Here is a 16,787-nt window from a genome sequence, read left to right as displayed (position 1 = left end):
GTTCTGGGTATGAGCAGAGCAGTACGCCCTGGCTATGATACTTCTATAGTATTACACAAGCAGGAAGCCTGCAGTGCATAGGAAGAAATACTTTCCTCAGTAATCACATCTTTCTCTGACATATTTGTAGTCATCTTGTACATAGTTCTGGATGTGAACCTTTTTGATGCTTAGCCAAACATGGTTTGAGCTCCATGATCTTTTGCAAACACAAGTGAACTAGTAATCATATTTTAAGATTATACTGCAAAAGTCATTGCTTTTCTAGTCATTTTACATTTTTAGTAATAATATATGTCATTTGGAAACAAAAAGTAAAAATTGTTGGGACATGCATCATTAACTGAACAATGACTGGTTGTGAAGCGGATCCAGGGACATAATTAGAGTTCTAGAACAAGGATTTGTGAGCTGAACCAACAATCAGCCTATCAGTTGTGATGATATCACTTCAGCATGACACACAGTTTCCTCAGTGATGTCAATGGCCTTCACTAATGGCAGTGGCTGCAGTATAAGCCGTGTTATTTAGAATGAAAACGAAAATGAGCTCTTATGAAGTCACACAAGTGTATAAATAAATTTTAAAAAAAAAAGAGGCATTCATTAAATGACAAGTTTATATTGAAAACAGAGTTAAATTACAGGTGAACGTTGCCAATAAAATAGAGCTGTACAATACACAAGTGACACAGGCAGTGTGTGTCAGTATACAGAGAGACCTATATACACATCGTATGAAAAGCAGCATTGTAGCTCAAGGAAAAACAAAATGTAACTTGTTAAAATAAGAAGTGCTATATATCTGTAAATATGTACATTAGATACAGTTCTGTATAAACGTTCTTATGGTGAACAACATCTGTAGAAAACCTCCATAGTATCTAGGTATGGGTTTACCAGTAGACGATGTCCATGGATGTCACATCTATGTAAGCTCTACCTCGGTTTACAGCTGCTCCAACCATACCTAAAATGTGCCCATATGTGCACAGACAGGTCTAGTTGGCCATATTCCTGTACGATCTAATCCAGATTTTAATGGATAGGATGGAAAATATATAAAACGGTGTCAACAGCTGTCTGGAATAAGGAAGCTCCTTGTGGTTATGTCCGATCTGGCCATTTGGCACAATTGGTGAACCACCAGGGAGACGGCAGATCTGGCCACAATAAAATTGACATAGGTGGAGATGAATGGCTGGACCTGACCAGGTATGGGCACCTTAAGACTATTTTGTCCCTAAATATCAACAAAAAAAAGTTACTACAAAAGAATTGCAATACCCCAGTGTACACATAGGAGAAATAAATGTACATATGAACAAGGATACGTTGTTGTTATATGGCTGGCATGACCCGTTCAAGACGGTGCTCATCACTTTCATATAGGTATGGATGTAGTTCCAATAGGAACACTCCCCCCAGTACAAGATCATCTTCGCCACAAATGAAATGTCAGCATGAACAGGAGACCTGAAGAGCGCTGTACCGGGGGAGAACATCTGATTGGTGGAGGGATAACTGGACAAGCACAGCAGAGAACGATGGCTACAATTTTATATTCGGTGGGACTAGTTATGATTCACCCATAGAATAGACATTCGCCATTTTCACAGCTGTCCATTTAGGGATTTTTTTTCCTCCTATAAACATCCCCCCCATCCCCCTACATTCTGCTCGTAGCAAAGCTTTATTATGGATCTAAGCCGTGCCTGTAAAAAGCAACACATCTTTGTCATGAACATACATAAAATAAAATTAAATAATGTCAAATATATATACATTCACCTATAACATCTAACAAGAATACTTCGATTTTTGTAATCACATACTTCAAAAAGGCGACATTCACAATGTGAGAAGGTTAACGACTTAAGGGGCGTGATTTTAAAGTGCAACCGTAATGCTGAATAGCATGTTGTTGTACTGTAGGGTTATACCTTATCTAAGTATGCTAACGACATGCCATCAAATAGCAGTTATCTCTCTCTCATTTTCAACGACTCTTTCAGGGTATTTTATTATGCCAACAACTGAATAAAAAAAAACCTGTCCTGAGAGAATTTGAAACCTCTATTTTGATGATAGATTGAGATAATACATGAGACTTTTGTAGTCGAATTATTTCATTAGATGTTGGTTCCCATGCTCCACATTAATAGCCATTGACCAAGTCTCTCGTTGAACTATTATCTTCAGACCAATAATAGTGTATTTTCTTTTTCCCCTCTAGATAAAATTATAAAGCTTAAAAACTGTAATGTTACTTCAATATTTAAAGTATTTGTACACTAGTTTACCTTCAAAGACCAATTATTTTTGACTGACATGCGCTATCGCAAAATACTTAAACCATTAGAGACTCAAAATGTTAAATTGATGTTAATATTATTTAGAGCAGGAGAATGGCCTCTTTTTTCCCACATAAACAACAGTTCAATTGAATGTTACATTATACCAGTGTAAGAATTCGTTGTCCTGGACATGAGGACAAGTATTACAACTGGAAAACACAAATCAGATTTCTGGAATAATAATTTAACAGAAAGGTTCTCTCTCTCTCCTCAAATTACAGCAGTACATAAATTATAGAAAACATTAACCATTGCACTTTAAACTATATAGTTATATGTTCCAGCCCAAAATTACTTTTAGTACAGTGCTATCTATTGCTCTATTGAAAAAAAATAAAAAAATATCTATACCCTAAGAAAACCTAAACCATACCTCCAATGGTCCCGATTTTGGAGGGACATCCCGATTTGAGGGCCGCAAAAGGGGTGGTGCTTAACAGGAAAGTGGGTGGAGTTTTGCCATAATATGCCCAGTTGTGCGTGGAGTTTGTCCAGAACGGGGGCGGGGCTTATTCTGTCCCGACATTCGGGATTGTAAAGGAAGGGAGGTATGCTATAACTAACTGTATACTATATGGGTGTCCATCTTAAACTTGTGGCAGGTAGATGTGTAGAGTGGATTATCTCCCGCGTAGGAGAGGAGGAGTCACATAATAAAGAAGGTATATTACACTTCCATGGCACCTCGTACTGTAGAAACACCGCTTCACCTCCCGATGCAGAATAAAGAAATAACTCAAAACATCTTCGGTAACACTGAGCAGTTCGGTGGAACAAAGGACCCCCTCCTACTTCTTGCAGCTTGAGGAGAAGATGCATCCGCCTTTGTGACTGTCCTGGGGGCTCTCATCTTTTTGTGGGAAGAGGACCCCGCACTGAGTTTTTCGGCAGGGCTCCATTGTGATGGCCACCCCCACGCCACTGCGCCCAGACATCATCCGCGTCACCTCTGTCCACACGTCCTGGGCGGGGTCATAACACTCCACAATGTCCAAGAACGTGTTGCCGTCGTATCCGCCTGAAGGACAGGAAAGGGAGACTAATTACATCTGCTAGTCAAGTGAGCTTAAGACTATATCAAAATAAGGGAGATGATAATGACGTTGGAACATAACATCTACCAGAAGACATACAGCCAAAACATTCATTAAACATCTCAATGCTCGTGTCCCGGGGACGCTGCCAGGCCGATAGGGACTGTAAACATACAGAACTCAAAGCTGGACTAAAACTGTAGTGATGTTTAAAGTGTTCTAAGCTTGTAATCTTCTCCACTCTGGTTCCAAGGTTTCATGACAGCCTAAATAGTCTACCCAGCCTCCCTCTCCTCCGCAGTTACCTAGTACATAGATCCTTCCTTGATGGACAGTGACCCCGAGAGCGCTCCGACGGTGTCCCATGGGTGCCACAAAGCTCCAGTGGTCTTTTTCCACATCGTATCTCTCCACGCTGTTCAGCTGGTCCCTCCCATCATAGCCTCCCATGGCATACACGCTTGTATCAACCGCACACGCCCCTGCAAACATGAGACAAGTATGTGTACACATTAATACAAGAACATGTATAAAAAAAAATTCCAACGTATTTTTGTCACGCATTTTAATATACTGTAGCGTGGTTAATAAGATCATTTTTACAAACGGCCCTGAGACATGCCAAGAGTTCAAAGGTTACCCTAATACGCGTGCCGGAGCCAGGCTTTAGGGAAACATTGGAAGGTTGGAGCCCTTTACTGAGCTGCCGACCGTTCCGCTTTATCTATAGCCACAGGGTAATCTGCCAAGGCAGCGAAGACTAACTTAAAGAATACAAAGCGTGTGCGAGGGAAGCGTTACGGAGTATGTTAGTGCCATATAAATAAATATTAATAACAATAATTTTACATAATCACCTAAAAAGACCAGCTACTCACCAAATGTTTAAAATCTGCATTTTATTTTATACACCATATCTTTCTATATATATTTTGGAATACCAAATTATTGAAGCCTCACTCTATTACTAGAAGTGTCAGCAGCCACAATTTCTGCTTATTTTTCCTCACACCGTACAGAACTGAAGTCACTCCTAAAAATCTCATGCACTGAACTATAAGTCCCAGCTGAGCCTTCCATCCATCCACTCACTGATCGCACTGAACTCACCTGCACCACTGCGCACCACGTTCATGGGCGCGATGTCCTTCCACTTGTCCGTCTCGGGGTAATAACACTCGGCCGAGCTCAGTCGGTTCGTCCCGTCAAATCCACCAACTGCATAGAGGAGCCGGTTCAGCACAGCCACGCCCACTCCAATCCGCCGAGTCTTCATTGGAGCAACAACCTGCCATTGATCTCTCTCAGGATCGTATCTGTGGGAAAGAAAACGCGCACAAGAGTGAGACTTGCTCCGGCTGGCAGAGGCATCAAATGGCAGCTTTGGACCCAGAGAAAGGACAACGTTTGTATTCAAAACAGGAAATAAGGCAGATATAATGATCGATCCATTCCAACATAAAAAAGAAACAAAAACAAATACAGCATCAGAGATGCGTGTCCATATTCACAGGAAGACCGGGTGACCCGATAATGTAGAATCATGGCTCGTGCCACAATTACAGAATGCTGTGCCGGAAAACCCTACATGGCAGGAACCAGCTCTAGTAATTCCCAGCTCTTACGTATGGGGCGGAATCTGGTATATTATACCTAATGAGGTCTCCAACTGCAGCTACAGCATGGCGGGTACAGGGTGGTGCAATATACAATTCTACACACAGACACTGGGCACACTAAAGGATTTATACCTGGTACTACACATTTACTGTACATAACAAAAGGAACTTTACACTGAGAAACAACATTAAAACCCAGGAGTACACATGTGCCAGCGAGATTGACCAAGGCGATCTGAGCACTGGAGTGCATTTTTCTAGATTTAATTTTACCATGACCAAAGGAGTACAGTAATAATGCAACTTTTGTCAATACAAAATGCTGGAAAGAAGAGATTTGCTGTGGAAAATTAGTTACGTTTTACTGAACTTTTTTTTTTTTTTTTTTTTTAAACAGTGAAACGAAACAGGAAATATAAGAGGAAGCACAAAACAATCAGAGAGAGAGAGAAGAGGGCCGCTAGCTTGCACATTGTTCACACAAGACTTGCTTAGAGAGAACCTGACACTGGAAACACGTCCACAAGAACAGTGGGTTAATGGGAGAGTGGCACTGGACCAATTATATACACAACACGTGCTTGGAAAGGACGTGTACTGTCTGGCAATGATTACCGAATATAAAGACTTGCAAATGAACAGGTAGCCGGGTTATGCAAACACTTTCCAGACATCCAAGAACACAGCGAGTCTGTTACAACCATCCTAGCATTTTCCATGTTACACTGAAATGGCTGGCACAGGAAACAGGGTATGCACCCTTGTTAGGTTGTGGAGGTTTCTACCCAGCCATACACAAAATTCCCGGAACAGCAAACCCCATATAGAGAAGGGTGGGATGTTTTTCTAATTAGGAAACTTAAAAATAAATATATGTCCATGTGTTTTTCCGGTGAGATCTCAAATCTATTTCATAGTTGCTGCAAAAATAAATACAAAAATGGCAATATAGATAATCCAGGCTGTGATCTGGCAGAATTGATCTTGATTTTCAGCTCAGGTTTAAACAGTATTTCAGCATTAAGTTTCTTAATAGTACCTCAGAACTGAAGGTGGATTCTACAAAGATCTTTCACACTGACAAAGTGGCAGAAACAAGTCATGTGATGCATCACATGACACCCATAGGAACACAGTATGCAAGCTTCCCCCCAGCGCTGATAAAGGTACAGGGCAATGACAGGGACATTTTTTTGCTAATAAGGACTATGTGGATCAGTAGCCTGCAAGAGGTCACCACACACACGGTACACACACGGTACACAGCAGGTGTTACCCCACCTTTATGGACTATGCACTGATAATAACATAACCTGAATGAATGGCACAGGATGCAAGGTTTGTGTAATGTACATTCATACGACGTCCTATAACCACATAAAACCATATCTTGCACTGATAAATAGACCTGATGAATCAGCTGTTAGCAAGTGGGACATACGGCTCTGTCTATGCCATTAACCTGCAGTTATGGATGCATACGTTTCCAAAACAGAGTAATAAAATGACTACTTTTTGGTAATGTTTTCCAAGCTGTGCTATTTTATCGCATCATGTGAATGATTCTTGTTTCAGGAAGGACTTTCATTTTATTTACTTTAGGCAAGTACAGCTACTAATAAAAGTTTCGCAATTTATTTTATTTTTTTTCAAACAGGTTTGGACCTCTTTACACAGCTGGAGATTTTGCCTGGGTAGCACAGTGCAGTCTACGGTTCTCTTTTATAAGCCTTCCTCTGACGACACGTGACATGTTACTTGTTAGTGGACTTTAGACAACCCCTCCTTAATCAGATGCCCTGCTCCTCCCCATATATATCAGACAAGGGTCCCACCTATTACCTGAAGCCAGGTGGACAACTTTAAACACTCCATCCTCCCGTTATCTAATAATCAAAAAGTGGTATCACAGGACATGGGGTACAAGGGGTTATAAAAAGAGCCGTGTTGGTTGCACCCACCTCTCCACGCTGTTGTGATGTAGGCACCCGTGAGATCCACCCACTGCGTAAATCTGTCCATCTATGACGCCAGCACCCACCCTGTTCCTGGGCACGCTCAAAGACGCACAAGGCGACCACTGGTTGTTCATGGGATTGTAGCAGTCCATGGCGTCAGAGTCCTGATTGCAGTCAGGGGCATTATTGCGGCCTCCCACTGCATAAAACAGACCCCCAACAACGCATCCGGCGAGTCCGCTACGTGGCATCTCTAAGGGAGCCAAGCTAAGCCACTCCCCCTCCATCGGGTTGTACGCCTCCAGGAAGTTGAGCGAATGACGGTAGTAGCCTCCAGCCACATAGATGAACTGCGGGATATTGGGGATTCTCCCTTGTTGAAGCCTGGTGGGCTTGTGGAGAGTGAGGTCCTGGAAGATCTTGGACAGATAGTCCTGGCAGCTGGTGTCTCCGCGGAGGATCTCACAGCGCTGGAGCTGTAGTTGGAGGAAGTTTGGGGTAAGCGAGTGGCAGCGCACGGCACGCAGCAGCGCCTGGATGTATGGCCGCCGGTTCTCACAGTCACACTTCACCCAGTTTATACAAGCGTGGAAGACTTCAGATTCACAGCGTACGTTCAGGTCGTCCCGACTGATGAGATTTACCAGCTGACAACGGGACAGGTTGAAAAACTCCTCCTGCTTGGACACCTGAGCAACAGACAAAAGAACAGTGTGAGGACACAGTCACAGCCAGTGAGAGAAGGAGACACACACAAATATATAATTATAGCAGGCTTGGTATCAATGGCAATAGAATCTAAAGTGAGCAATTGGTACACAGCAACTAATATCTCAATCTTGCAGCTACGGACCCCTGAGTGTAACCTCATTTGCATATTTGGGTGGCTAATAACCCTGGCCTACAGGAACCCTTAGTCACAGTTACAGCGTCCTGTAGGATTAGCATCACTGGGAGTCCCCCATTCAGGAGCGACAGCTATTAGGCCTGATAAGCTGCATCTATTTTAGTTGATAATAACAATGCCTGCAGTGTGTCATTATTCATACTATGGTCATTATCAGACACAGATAATTATGTTTACTGCCACTGAAAATAAAAAAAGCTAGGCAGCATGACAGTGCAGAACCACAGTCTGTCAATCTTGTTTTTTTCCTGGTGTGATCTTTTCATAACCGAACCCGGCGAGAGAGCACATTCCAGCCCAGGAGAAGGCAATGACTCAGCAAGACACAAGGACGTGTGATTTGCTCTGTAAACATGCAGTTGCACCGCTCAACACGTTCTGTGCAGCCACTCACTTACTGAGAAGGGAGGGAGTTCACTGGAACATGAGTCAACACATCAGTCATAGTGTAAACATGTTCAGAAAAAGGGAGCCCGAGCCCAAAAACAATAACAGGGCCACAAATCACAGGTCACACATGGACATCCTTTGGGACTAGGAGGCGGTGCCTTTAACATCACTGAGGGGGCAATAAAGGGTCAGTGCACTCAAAGCAAAAGTGTAGTTTTGGCCGATTGTTGCGATAAATAAAATAAGAGAATGTCACTTGTCTGCACCCCCCAATCCGGTGGTTATACCTATATCAGAATGAGATCCCATCTAATGCTTGGGGAGACCTTTATTTACTCACATAATTCCAAACAGAAGTTCTTTTTGCTTTTTCCCCTGTTTAGGGTGGATTGTTTAGAACAGAAGAACTACTTGGTTTGCCAAAAACAGATTCAAATGGCATTTCTCTTAGACGTGCTTTAAATAAACAGGATTCTAGTGGTGCAATGTCGGACTTATCTGCTTGTGCCTTTCAACTTGTCGGCAACATGCAATTAACACGCACAACTATGCCTTAATTGTGTAGCATTTTATGTGCTAACAGGGCAAAGCACACACTACAAGAAATGTCCCAGCAGCTTCCTCAGAGCTAGAGCGAAGGAGTAGAAAATCACTGGTATCACATTACAGATGGGGTGATAAGAAGTCTCCTAACTTCTCATGCTCAGTTCTTGGAAAGAAACTAGAGACTACGGCGATGAGTGTTCCATAGAGCTACGATCCACAACACAAGTTGCAGGAGTTATGTATAGAGCAGTCACAACACTCACTAAGCAACCCGAGTAACTACACAGAAGTGGTGAAGAATACAAAAAGGCATGAAATCCAAGCATCAATTAAAATATTAATGTGTACTAGTCCTACAAGCAGTGGGATGGTCTGCCCCCGACACTTCAAGACACACAACAGCTCTTGGTGATACGCACTACAAGTGTGTCTAGGTGTGCGGAGGGGCAGAAAAAGAAAATCTCAAGGGGCCCCGATTCATTAAAGAACTTAGGCAAGAAATTTCTTACATGTTACAATGCAAGGGGTGAAAATTAGTTTTCTATTTTGCACATAAGTTAAATATTGACTGTATTTTCATGTAGCACACAAATACTTGATAGCTTATTTGTACACTGAAATTTAAAGTTGATATTTGCATTTTAACATGGTTTTGTCCAGGAGACTTAAGTAAGAAATTTCTTGCCTTAGTTCTTTAACGAATCAGGCCCAAGAAGCGCAACTATGTAAATGTCACAACAAACCTTGTTCATTAAGTAACACTTCTCTGTTTAGCCTCCTCTATGGCTTAAACTAATCAGCGAGGAGCGTTTCTACATGCGGCACTTTGGTTTATTTTGTCCTATGGTTAAAGCATTTTAGCAATTAAAAAGGACCACGAAACATGTGACAAGATATATAAAGCTCAGTGCACACTATCCTTATACAGGACGTTACGCACATCTGTGAGAGGGAACCTGCTGCAATAGTGAACACATTGTTTGTCTCCGGTTTAAGTTTAACCATAGCTAGACCCTTCCAGCACACAAATACCTGAAGGAAGCCTTAACCCCTTGAGTGCCAGGGCTTATGAGAAAAGACTCTTGGTTGGCTCTCCTGTTACACATCAACTTTATCTTTTAATTGTCCTTCCTTGTACGAGAATCAATGCATTCTACTTGTCTCATTTATTGTAAATAGCTGCAAAATATATTGAGGACGCATAAACAAATGTTAATAAACAGCAGTGTCTGTTCCTGTAGGATTATCAATTCAAACTTCTCACATCCATATTACTGCAATCAATTATCACCTGAACCTGTCACCACATGGAGGGAGGCGACACAAATGTAATAAATAAAAATCTATCAATATTTTAGATATATTTAAAAGATTTTATATTTAATAACATGGTAAACAATGGTTTGACGGATGTGTTATTCAATTAAACTCTACCTGCTCAAAATACTTTTTAGACAGAGAGGGAAGAGATCCTGACACCCCATTATGGTTCAATGATGATCGTCCAGAGTTAGCTTAGCTTCCAGGGGCCGGTGGATGGGGATTAATACCCTCGGTCAGGTATATGTGGATAACGGTTTGAAATTATTTGATCAGTTGAGGGCTGACTATTCATTATCTAATTGTCAATTCTACAGGTACCTACACCTTCACCATGCCCTCACCTCCCAAATTGTACAAGGCAGGCCATACTTGGTAGACTCCCGTTAAGGGTCTCCTGAGAACACAGGGCTCATGCAGAGTGATCTCTGCATTCTATGCCCCAGCTGCTGCCGGCGGAGGGCTTAGACCCCCTGGAGTTAAGTGGGAGGTTGACTTGGGGGACATTTCTAATGAAGGTTGGAGTGTGATGCTCGGTGGCACGAGGGAGACCAACAGGTGCACTTTTACGTCTTGCACAGAGTTCATGTCACTCCAATAGGGCTGCACAGCTAACTACTACACCCTTTCAGGCACCTTTTGGCAAATGCTTTGGTCCTGCCCTGTGGTGTACATATTTTGGAAGGAGATATGAAGTTGTATTTCCTTTACAGTGACAGCGGCCCCCACACTGTGTCCCAGAGATTGCCTCTTTGGCCTCACTTTGGAAGAAGGTTTTATCAAACCTATGTTTAAACATAAGTTTAATCTAACCTCGCTGGTCCACTGGATGGACAGAACCCTCAAGAAGGTTTCTCCAATAAAAAAACTTTATTAAAAACTAACCTATCTGAAAATTATCTTGGAGTTTATTTCATTTTTACTACTTTGGCATAGTAGACAACAGTTTCACGGACACTGGGACCACTGAAGTGGCAAAGCTTCCACTCCAGGGGGTAAATGTATCAACCTGAGAGTTTTCCGGTGGGATAGAAAAACCAATCAGATTCTAGCGATCATTTATTTAGTACATTCTACAAAATGAAAGCTGGAATCTGATTGGTTGCTATAGGCAACATCTCTACTTTTCAAACCCGCCAGAAGCTCACAGCTTGATACATTTACCCTCAGGAGACCCAATTTCCTGATTACCCCAACACAAGTTTTAGAGAAGGGCTGGTTGTTCGCACCTATCTTTTCTGCTCTCCAAACCCCACACTTTTCCAACGGAAAGGCAATTTCTTTGAATTCAGGAATAGTTTGAGCAAAACAAATGGAATCTTGAACGCAAAATGAAGCGATAATTCCCAGCAGATATCAAACACAGATGGGGGGGTACTGGTTAGAATCGAACCCACAACCTAAACGCTGTACGGCAGCAGTGCTAAAAACATGTCAATAGCTATCAAATTAATTGATTTTTTTCCCCCATTTAAAAAGTGCTTCGCCCTCACAACCAAAGAACAGATAACAGATTCCGACGAGAAAACACGTGGCCTGTCACACCAGTGTGGAAATCAATGATCTGTTCCTAAACTAAAATCTTATACAGCCCACCAGTTGTGCGAGGTGTGAAGAGTAAAGATGGAGGCACAAAGGTCAACCAGTATACACAGTACGTCATGTGACTAGGACACACGATGATCACCATTATCTGTTTCTAAATTCGGTTTGTGCCACTCTTACTACCATAGTCTTACCTCTCCAAAGTGCATGTATATATACTCCCGAGCCTTCTGGTGCAGCTCCTGACAGCTAATTTGCTCGGCAAAGCTGGCAATGCCAATGGCATTACTTGGGTCCAGCTGCTGGATGAGAAAGTCGCAGCAGGCCTTGACCACGCTGTCCATCTGATACATGACCGCCCCATTCATCACGTGGATGACGCACTTTTCCCCCACGGAGATGCTGGCCGTGTAGGCAAACTCCAGAAGCCGCTCCATGACTTTGGGATGAATACCTTTAATGGGTACTATTTCCATGCCACACTCCTTGAGCCCATTGGTAAACATGGCTCTAAAGACGGGGCTGCTGGAAGCCAGCACAACTTTATGTGCCACAAAGTCCGTCTTTATCTCATCGTACTCCACTCTGAGGGTCACGTCACACAGCAGCTGCCCCAGCCTCAGCTCGTTCATGATCTTGAACGCTTGGTTGGTATGGTCCGCCAGCGAATAGTGAAACTTGCGGTTGCCATTGTTATTTGAGGGGGTCACTTCGGCCTGGCACTCTGTGGCATACATCCCCGCCACACTTCCAATCAATCCTTATCTGCACATTATACAGGGAAAGAGGGTGAAAAAGTTGTTTGGGCTTTTTATTTGTTTTTAAAAAAAAAAGAGAATTTTCAATTTGAACAAAATGACAAAATAATCCCCATTAAACCAGTTATCCAGATAAAATCATCCTGGGATTACATCTAGTGAAGATGGTTAAAAACTTATTAAAATCAATTGTAATCCAATGAGAAATTATTCCATTGCCAATTAAGGATTCATTGTTTGTTTTTCAATGGTTTCATGTTTAAAGCCTGAAACAATGTAACTTAAAAAAACAAAAAAGGTTGTTTGTTCCATGGGAGATATTCTTAGATTGTCCAATAAAGGGAGGCTAGGGAGACTACCCCAGACAGTTACATATACTCCAGATGGAGAGCATCCAGCTAAAGGAAGTCCAAGAAACTAACTTCTAGTTCATTTTTTGTTTGATATCTGTAAAGAGAATCAAGACACAACACAAAATCCTGTTAGTGACGTCATATGTAAATATACCAAGTTATGTTTTTATTTTGCACACAGTTTACTAGCAACGCACATGTACTGCGCAGTCAGTTTCTTTCCCAATTGTTGCTGTTTATGTACAGGTGTCAATGCACACGGTACTATGTAAAGCATAAACCATAACATACGTAGCTGACACAGGTACCGACCAACTCTCCTGCCCATTATTTTTATCATTGAGTTATTGTTATGACCGACCTGCAGTAGTCACAAGTGTGTTTACACTCCATTACTGTTTGTCCAACTACATTTGCAGGACCCCTTAGATTCCAGTCAAGCAGTTGGGGCTGTGACCCCTTGTATTAAAACTGGATTTATTCTGAACATTACATCTTGTCTAAACCTTGAGGACACTCCAGAATGTTACAATCGTGTTTCTTTTCTCCTCCTAGATGTACATATTAGGCTGGTGTCGCAGACACGGAGCATTTTATCTGCCGAATCACTTCTCGTGTGAGCTGGTAACTCCTACACGATATGGTGTATACAGAGCTGGTAACTCCTACATGATATGGTGTAGCGGTGTATACACAGCTGGTAACTCCTACATGGTATGGTGTAGCGGTGTATACAGAGCTGGTAACTCCTACATGATATGGTGTAGCGGTGTATACAGAGCTGGTAACTCCTACATGATATGGTGTAGCGGTGTATACAGAGCTGGTAACTCCTACATGATATGGTGTAGCGGTGTATACAGAGCTGGTAACTCCTACATGATATGGTGTAGCGGTGTATACAGAGCTGGTAACTCCTACATGGTATGGTGTAGCGGTGTATACACAGCTGGTAACTCCTACATGGTATGGTGTAGCGGTGTATACACAGCTGGTAACTCCTACATGGTATGGTGTAGCGGTGTATACACAGCTGGTAACTCCTACATGGTATGGTGTAGCGGTGTATACACAGCTGGTAACTCCTACATGGTATGGTGTAGAAGTGTATACACAGCTGGTAACTCCTACATGGTATGGTGTAGCGGTGTATACAGAGCTGGTAACTCCTACATGGTATGGTGTAGCAGTGTATACACAGCTGGTAACTCCTACATGGTATGGTGTAGTGTTGTATACACAGCTGGTAACTCCTACATGATATGGTGTAGCGGTGTATACACAGCTGGTAAATCCTACATGATATGGTGTAGCGGTGTATACAGAGCTGGTAACTCCTACATGGTATGGTGTAGCGGTGTATACAGAGCTGGTAACTCCTACATGGTATGGTGTAGCGGTGTATACAGAGCTGGTAACTCCTACATGGTATGGTGTAGCGGTGTATACAGAGCTGGTAACTCCTACATGGTATGGTGTAGCGGTGTATACACAGCTGGTAACTCCTACATGGTATGGTGTAGCGGTGTATACACAGCTGGTAACTCCTACATGATATGGTGTAGCGGTGTATACAGAGCTGGTAACTCCTACATGGTATGGTGTAGCGGTGTATACACAGCTGGTAACTCCTACATGATATGGTGTAGCGGTGTATACAGAGCTGGTAACTCCTACATGGTATGGTGTAGCAGTGTATACACAGCTGGTAACTCCTACATGGTATGGTGTAGCGGTGTATACAGAGCTGGTAACTCCTACATGGTATGGTGTAGCGGTGTATACACAGCTGGTAACTCCTACATGGTATGGTGTAGCGGTGTATACACAGCTGGAACTGTTTGTACAGGTAGTAACGACTACATGGAATAGGAAGGGATGATTTGATTGCAGAATATGTTATAATGGTTATAAATAAATTAACAGGCGCAATGCGGCACATACTATCAATAACAATTACATTACAAATGTATATACAATTTCATATTATGTACATACTAGCTATAACAATTACATGGCATGGTGTATGTAACATTACAACGTGGCCCTTGCCCAATGTTTCATTAAAAATGGTTGGTTTGAACCGTAAAATCCTCACCAACACTGTTAAACCTACCACTTGTCAACTACTATTTCATTGCAGCTGAACAAACTTCAAGTCACATGGAAAAATGTCTATCAGCCAATATACGTGTTAGTAATAACCTAACTCCAGGTGATAAGTTTAGGACCGGCTAATATCACAGCTACTCTCTTCATACACCCATCTCAGACTCTTCTCTATCCACACAACCCATAACTTCATATGCTCACTGACCACTTACTGTAAATAGGAGACTTCTCTCTCCCACCTGCAGCTCTCTGGACAGCTGGATTCCCCAACACACCATAAACCACAACATGATGTCCTCAGGGTGACACAGCAGCTCTATCTTGCTTCCTTTTCCATTTACACCCATTGAGTTACTGTCTCCTAGAGACCCTGACATCAGACATTTTAACCTTATATAGTAGAAATTCAAAAGCGGACTCCAAAAACAACGAGCCACGCATCAGTGCTGAAGAAGAGACGGACACAAGTACCTGGCACGGGACGCCACATGATGGACAGCTAGCTGTAGTGAGCTTACCCAAACATTACACTGAAACATGGGGAAAAGGTGATATTCAAATAATATTCATAAGTTAATTAAACCCAAATCACCAAAGATATCACAATCCAACACTGAAAGATAGTACCTGAGATTACCTACTATATTGGACCTGATGTAAAGTATCCATTGTTATGTATACTTGCACTTGGCTGAATTACTTCATCTGTTTTACAACCCCATTATGATGAATCAGGTAAGTATGATCAGTTTTTATCTGTCCATAAGATGTTTGTTATCATCCACAACTCAGCTCTACTAAACTAATATATTGTTACATTTATAATGCAAAGCTTTTTAAAGGGAATATTTTAATCATTCACATAAATCCCAGTCCCGCTGGTGCTTACAGTCTAAATACAGACACACACACAGGTCCTATTCATCAGCAGGCATTTAACCTACCAGTGTGTTTTTGGACTGGGAGAAGTAAACAACTAGGAGGAAACCCACACAAACACAGGGAGAGCATAAAAATGTCACATAGTGCGCTGGCCAATATGAACCCATGGCCCCAGTGCTGTGTGGCAGCAATGCTACTACACAATCAAATGTCATAGCCTATTTTACTAGCCATTCCAACAAAAAATGACCGTCAGCTCCTCCACTGCTTGCTCTGACATAGCCCACCTTACCAGTCCCTCCCTTGACCCATGCCCCAAATGACAACTAGCTGTGTCATAGCCTACTATATCACAACCTCCATGTTCCAGACTGCCCCGTCCAATGCCTCCACAGCCAGCCTGCCCCGTCCAATGCCTCCACAACCAGGCTGCCCTGTCAAAGCCAGCCTGCCCCGTCCAATGCCCCCACTGCCAGCCTGCCCCGTCCAATGCCCCCACTGCCAGCCTGCCCCGTCCAATGCCCCCACAGCCAGCCTGCCCCGTCCAATGCCCCCACAGCCAGGCTGCCCCGTCCAATGGCTCCCCAGCCAGACTCTTACATACAAACACATAGACAAATATATATATATATATATATATATATATATATATATATATATACACACATATATACACACACATACATACACACACACACACACACAGTCTGCCCTGCCAGCCCTATTGCCTTAATACTTCCGCCCTCCTACACGTAGACCGTTCTCTGCTCTCCATCTGTTACCAGTACCACCTCCCCCTCTCCCCCCATGTCTACCCTTCAGCGTATTCCTACTTCCCACTTGGGCAGAGGTCACCGGCCCAGCTCCCATAACACGGCTCTTACCGGCCCCCAGTTCTCCCGTCCGTCGCCCCCGCCATATTCCGGAGCAGTCACAATGACTAAGCAGCAGGACCCAGCAGCGTCACAACAAGAGGTCGGGGGCGGAGCTTCTACGTCACGACCTA

The 16,787-nt window shown here is 42.8% G+C and overlaps 1 protein-coding gene across 2 annotated transcripts; it reads right to left on the bottom strand.

Annotated features, from left to right (window-relative positions):
- Positions 1–606: 606 nt before the first annotated feature.
- Positions 607–16,771, bottom strand: KEAP1 (kelch like ECH associated protein 1). Of its 2 annotated transcripts, none has more exons than XM_075206824.1 (6): positions 16,666–16,771; positions 11,871–12,881; positions 6,972–7,657; positions 4,502–4,707; positions 3,697–3,873; positions 607–3,375 (listed from the first exon to the last, which is right to left on the bottom strand). In XM_075206824.1, the coding sequence occupies exons 2-6, from the start codon at positions 12,411–12,413 to the stop codon at positions 3,146–3,148; spliced, it is 1,842 nt and encodes a 613-aa protein (XP_075062925.1). In that variant the 5' UTR covers positions 12,414–12,881; positions 16,666–16,771; the 3' UTR covers positions 607–3,145. The 2 variants fall into 2 exon arrangements, with proteins under 2 accessions (XP_075062925.1, XP_075062926.1); XM_075206825.1 differs by having other exon boundaries at positions 11,871–12,441; positions 16,666–16,770.
- Positions 16,772–16,787: the final 16 nt, after the last annotated feature.

The sequence above is a fragment of the Mixophyes fleayi genome, chromosome 4, assembly GCF_038048845.1.
Source record: "Mixophyes fleayi isolate aMixFle1 chromosome 4, aMixFle1.hap1, whole genome shotgun sequence".
Taxonomy (NCBI): Eukaryota; Metazoa; Chordata; class Amphibia; order Anura; family Limnodynastidae; genus Mixophyes; species Mixophyes fleayi.
Note: the sequence above shows the minus strand (reverse complement) of the source record. Positions and strands in the feature narration are given on the sequence as shown.

Bases quoted from the DNA above. Each gene is read 5' to 3' on its own strand.
- KEAP1 (XM_075206824.1), bottom strand. From the start codon at position 12,413: ATGTATGCCACAGAGTGCCAGGCCGAAGTGACCCCCTCAAATAACAAT. The intron at 7,658-11,870 runs GTAAGACTATGG...TCTGTTGCTCAG, and splicing joins TATACATGCACTTTGGAGAG to GTGTCCAAGCAGGAGGAGTT. The intron at 3,874-4,501 runs GTGAGTTCAGTG...TCATGTTTGCAG, and splicing joins CGTGGTGCGCAGTGGTGCAG to GGGCGTGTGCGGTTGATACA.